The following is a 6142-nucleotide window of genomic DNA, read 5'->3' on the forward strand; positions in this document are numbered from 1 at the left end:
TCCCTGGACTGGGGTCTTGAAGGCTAAAATCTGGTTTGGGCTCTAGGAGGACATGTTCCAACCTCAGAAGGCTGGCTCCTCTGACTCTTTAGAATGGCCTAAAGCTGCAATGAAGATGTGAGAGGCAGAGGGATAGAGAAGAACCTTCCATAGGGAGAAGGGCAGGGTGGAGGCCCTGTCCTGTGCATTGGGAGTGGTGGCAGCAATTAACATTGCCATGCAGGAGGCTCCTGGAGGGAATGTGTCAGCCCTCCCCTGCAAATGCAGCTGCTGCCAAAGCTCATTAGGTCTGTGTGTGAGCTGTTTCTAGCTCCTGTCCGTGTCCTCCCAGTAGTGTCCCTAGCAATGGCAAGTAGTCCCGGGTGACTGAGGAGCCCTGGGGCCCAAGGAATTTGGGGTGTCTCTTCCTGTGGTCCATCCTTGTGCTGGAGGGAGAGCTCTTGAGACCAGCTTACATCTAGAGGAAAACAGACACATCTCCTTTGTCAGCACTGATTAACATCTGAGAGGCATCCACAGCCTGTGGGAGTGTGGCCTCGGCAGGGACAGAGACAGAAATGATGTGACTTGTTAGGGACTTGGGTCAGGGGCATGAAACAGGACTGGTGAAATCTCATCCTAAGCATTATAGCAAATGTGGTGAAATGCTCTGCATTGCAATGCTTTGCAGGAGCGTGAAGCTTGGGTAATATGTATTCTCAATTCCAAAGCTTAGTATGGACACACAGAGAGAAAGACCATTAGGGAAGAAGCCCAGAAATAGAAAATCTTTCATTAGGTTTTGATATTGGTTAGCAGGATGTGGGAGTATTATATTATATTACATTTTCAGGAAAGATACATTATCACTTGCTCTAAATCCTCATATCTCAATTTTTTCTGAAGGGTTTGATAATGACTATATTATGATTTACTTTTTTTGTAACAGATAAATGAAGATGTAAGGCAATTAAGGGCCTACTCATAGACCCCTGACACTCAGACAATGAACTGGAGGCAAGATTCTGGTCATCCCAGGGTTGGTTTCCCTAGAACTGGCTATGGGGATTGCACCATGGAGACTTGCTAGACAGAGGGAATTGTATTGCCATGAAAACCCTAGTCTTAGCCACAGGGAACAAGAAGTATAAAGAAGACAAGGCTTTACAGGAGACCATGATACAATATGTTGCCAAAAGTGAGTGTCAGGTTCATATATGTTTGGGAAACTGGGACTTGGGAAATGGTCTCAGAGGAAGTGAAAAGTCAGGTAACCAAGGCAGGCTAGAAGAAGTTCACCAGACCACAAAGAGAATAAAGTAATTGTTCTTTCAGGATGTCAAACCCACCTTTGAGATACCAACCACCCAAGCCCCCCGTGACTCATCTGTTTTCATAGGTTAGGATGATGCAAGTACTCCTGCTCAGGATGGATGCTCTCACTGTGGCCATCAACTAACTCTTCATTCGGGAGTCAGAGAAATCTCTCTCTACATGGAAGTGCCATTTCTATGGCCAGTTCACCTTGTTGAAGGTATGGCTCTGAGTCACTTTGAGCAGCATGAGAGAGCCCTATCTGCAGGCGCAGGTTGTGGGACCTACCTTCTTGTGTTCTGTTTCTGTATTTGGGATTTTCACTTGTCCCAACCAAGACTGACAAGCTCCCCAATGCACAAGGTCACATAGATTTCAGGCAAATGGACAGATTTTCTTTATTTAAAGAAAAAACCATAACTGCTGAAGTTGAGCTTTTTGATTAGTTGTATTAATTAGATAAAGTGTGTTGGATTAGGAATCTGAACACTTGGTTTTTGTTTGCATATCCCTTCTTTCCAAGAGAGAAAGCATTTTGGTTCTATTTGCTATTTGTAATAATAACTGGATAATGGGAGAAGGCACATGGAGGTACTTTAACTGGGGCCAATGTTTCTATTTTAACAATGAAGAGTTGATGTCTGCATCAATGCCTGAGACCTGATTTTCCCTGTAATTGCAGTGATATTCCTGATCCCTTCTCCATCTGTAAGTGTGTCAGTTTTCTCCTGGTATTTTAAAAACTCTATTTAGAATAATTACATCTACAAAATTCACAAAGAGAACAATTTCAACATAAAAGGGGTAAATTACTATTATTGGAATTTCAAGCATTCGTGATAGGTCAAGAAGGAGAAAATTTAAAACAGAATATTTCAATGGCAACTTCATATTATGTCATTTTGTGTTCTCTTTATTGTGGTCACCATAATTATCCTATACCCATCACAATTCATAGAACATAAGAATCTGAAAAGGTTTTCTGCATGGTGCTCATGTCTAAGGAGGTGAACTCCCCAGTTACATCATTTTTAAATGCTATAGTCTAAACCGGCAGCCTAAATCGCTCAGTTTTGAGTAAACAAATCTCAAAACATACATAGACAAGTGTCATTTGAGGATTGTTGCATATGAGGAAGATATGACCCAAATGATGTTAAAGAGGATTAGTTTATTATTATTTATTAAAGGAATACTAAGTACTTACAGAAAAAGCAGCTAGAGTCGGGACAAATACTGAGGAGAGAACACAAAATAGTCTTGTACAAGAGTAGGAGCTATCTAGACTGGTTCTTAGCGGTGTTCATTGTTCACATCTGGCTTTAAACAAGAGTTGTGTCCTCTCTGAGAAGGATTTGGGCATCTTGTTTCTACTGAGAAAAATGGAACAAATAATCTCAAAAGTCTGTCTTATCAATTGACATCAACAAATAGTACAAGTTTGGGGATCAGAGTTGAGAAGACCAAGCTATATCTTTTCAACACAAACTGTTTGGATGAGTAGCACACTGTGAACCAATTATTTCATTGTGTATCTGAGGACAAACTAGAAATCTAGCTCTATTTAGGTGAAAGCTGATCCAAAGAAGTATGAAAATAGTGTGTACTGCAAGTGTTAAAATCAACCGACAGACCCATATTTCCTCCTTCATTTGGCTTTTCAAACATAGATGCTATTTCTATTTTCTTAATCTCCTGAGAGGTCAAGAGGAGACTCTATAACTGTAGAAGATAGGCATTTATGGATATCAATTATTTTGAACTTAAATTATTTTAAAATCAAGAGAATTGTGCAGCCTGGGTGGCTCAGTGGTTTAGCGCCTGCCTTCAGCCCAGTATGATCCTGGAGACCCAGGATCAAATCCCATGTTGGGCTCCCTACATGGAGCCTGCTTCTCCCTCTGCCTGTGTCTCTGCCTCTTTCTGTCTGTGTCTCAAATAAATAAACAAAATCTTTAAAAAAATAAAATAAAATCAAGGGAATTGACTTTAGAAATAAATATACTTTTGATGGGTTAAAAATAATTGGTTGACATATCCATGCAAGGCATTTAAGTATTAGCAAGATACTTTAGTAAAACACTTTGCTCTAAAACAGTTCTGATAATAAATGCTAAAATTAATAAAAATTAGAGCAGGTTCTCTTTAATGAGTGTTTGGATACTCCTCTGTCCATGGTGTTCTTAATTCTGTAGACAGATATCCCAAATCGGTATGTGTGCAAAAGTGGTCTGATTAAATTTGTATTTTAGGATGATTATTCTAGTACTGAGCATAAGATGGAGGGGATGTGAGGACAAGTATATTTGTTTCTCTTTCTGGGGAAGAACTCATGTTAACAATTCCTAGCACTGAATACTGCTGAAGTCCTGTTACCAGTAACAGTTTATAAGCAACTTCCTAATAGATTATTTACATATTACCTTAAATCTACTCCTGAATTATGCAACATTATCACATTTTATATAGGAAAACCTAATCACGTATCAGGTATGTCATAAGAGAGGATTCATATCCAGGCACTCAAATTCCAGATCTGTCTGTGAGACACTGGCCATGTTTGTACTATATATCTTCCACATCTGAATCTTTTTCTCCTTTTTTTAAAAGATCTTTCAAAATTTATTTATTTGAGAGAGAGAGAAAGAGAGAGGGAGAGAGCTCAAGCAAGGGGAGCAGCAGAGGGAGAAGGAGAAGCAGGCTCCCTGCTCAACAGGCAGCCCTATGTGGGGTGTGATACCAGGACCCCGAGATTATGACCTGAGCTGAAGGTAGATGCTTAACCAACTGAGCCACCAAGAGGCCTTCTTTCTCCCACTTTTTTGGGTAAGTTGTTTACTTTTTTTTATCATAGTAGTAGATAGTGCAGTAGTAGATATGTGTAATGTGGTCCTTGACTTTTTTAAGAGGTTGAACTTTTTATGTTTATATTTTTAAATATATTATTTATTTATTTGACAGAGTGAGAGAGAGAGAGCACAAGCAGAGAGAGCAGCAGGCAGAGGGATAGAGAGAAGCAGGCTCCCTGCTGAGCAGTTGTGGGGCTTGATCCCAGGACCTTGAAATCATGACCAGAGCTGAAGGCAGACGCTTAACCGACTGAACCACCAGGCGCCCATGTTCTTGAATTTGATCATGTTTATCTTCATTGTCTATAACTTGATCCCCCACTATCACATATAATCACCTCTTGCCCTGGGAACTATGGTAAGTTAAAAAATAGAGCTCTTAAAATCACACTGCGTTATCTCTAGGCCTCCGTGAAATCCCTAAGACTGTCTTGTCATTTTGAAGGAATGGATTATCCCTCTTACATAGAGTAGATATAATGTATATCAGGATCAAGCTTGTCGTTATACTGTATGCATGATCAGAAGCATCTGGCTAAGGCTGAAGGTCATATGCAATATGCATTCTTTTAAGAAGTTATTCTTATGGTTCTTTAATTCAATAGTTTCTACTATTTCTGTCTTCTTCTGCAGATTAACAATCATATGTTTTTTAATGGACACAGAAAACCAGACTTGGGTGAGAGAGTTTATTCTCCTTGGCTTGTCCAGTGACTGGGACACACAGGTCTCCCTCTTTGTCCTCTTCTTGATCATGTACATGGTGACAGTGCTGGGAAACTTCCTCATCATTCTTCTCATCAGACTGGACAGCCGACTCCACACTCCCATGTATTTCTTTCTCACCAACCTCTCCCTTGTTGACGTCTCTTATGCCACAAGCATTGTTCCTCAGATGTTGGCACATCTTCTTGAAGCCCATAAAGCAATCCCATTTGTGAGCTGTGCCGCCCAGTTATTCTTCTCCTTGGGCTTGGGTGGGATTGAGTTTGTTCTATTGGCAGTGATGGCCTATGACCGCTATGTGGCTGTGTGTGACCCCCTGCGATACTCGGTCATCATGCACGGAGGGCTCTGTACTAGGTTGGTCATCACCTCCTGGGTCAGTGGCTCTCTGAACTCTCTCATGCAGACTGTCATCACATTTCAGCTGCCCATGTGCACAAACAAGTACATTGATCACATATCATGTGAAATTTTGGCTGTGGTCAGACTGGCTTGTGTGGATACTTCCTCCAACGAGATTGCAATCATGGTTTCTAGCATTGTTCTGCTGATGACACCTTTCTGCCTGGTTCTCCTGTCCTACATCCAGATCATCTCCACCATCCTAAAGATCCAGTCCACAGAGGGAAGAAAGAAAGCCTTCCACACCTGTGCCTCTCACCTCACAGTGGTTGTCCTGTGCTATGGCATGACCATCTTCACTTACATCCAGCCCCACTCCAGCCCCTCTGTCCTTCAGGAGAAGTTGATTTCTGTCTTCTATGCCATTTTGATGCCTGTACTGAACCCCATGATTTATAGTGTAAGGAATAAGGAGGTGAAGGGAGCCTGGCAGAAACTATTAGGGCAGTTATCTGGAATAACGTCAAAACTGGCAACTTGATGGATCTTGAACATCACTTAGAGAAAAGAACTTTCCCTGTGCTTTATCCCAGTTAACTCCGATATGGAAGGCATCACCTGCATTGCCCTGGCAACAAGGAAGGGGATGATGACACATATACTGGTGGTGCTGGGTAGGAGGCTGGAGGTTGGATTGTGGTGTGGGATATGGGTATATTTTTATGTCACAGCAGCACGTTCGGTGGAGATGAGCACTGCTGAACTGGACTTCCCACCCTTACTCAATCTCCATTCTTGTGTCCTGAGAGTGATGAACAAAAAGTACAGTTTGCTGTTTTGATTGTCACATTGTTTGTAATCAGAGACCTATTCATGAATCTTACTTTGGAACACTGGTGCTTAATCATCCAAATTTTGTGCAAGGTTATAGT

General features: G+C 41.4%; 1 protein-coding gene across 1 annotated transcript; it reads left to right on the forward strand.

Moving 5' to 3' along the window:
• Positions 1-4797: 4797 nt before the first annotated feature.
• Positions 4798-5751, forward strand: LOC121490194 (olfactory receptor-like protein OLF3). The gene has a single exon (XM_041753955.1). It carries the CDS (start codon positions 4798-4800, stop codon positions 5749-5751), a length of 954 nt encoding a protein of 317 aa, XP_041609889.1.
• Positions 5752-6142: the final 391 nt, after the last annotated feature.

This window comes from Vulpes lagopus, chromosome 4 (genome assembly GCF_018345385.1).
Source record: "Vulpes lagopus strain Blue_001 chromosome 4, ASM1834538v1, whole genome shotgun sequence".
Classification (NCBI taxonomy): Eukaryota; Metazoa; Chordata; class Mammalia; order Carnivora; family Canidae; genus Vulpes; species Vulpes lagopus.

Coding starts and splice junctions, on each gene's coding strand:
- LOC121490194 (XM_041753955.1), top strand. CDS start 4,798: ATGGACACAGAAAACCAGACTTGGGTGAGAGAGTTTATTCTCCTTGGC.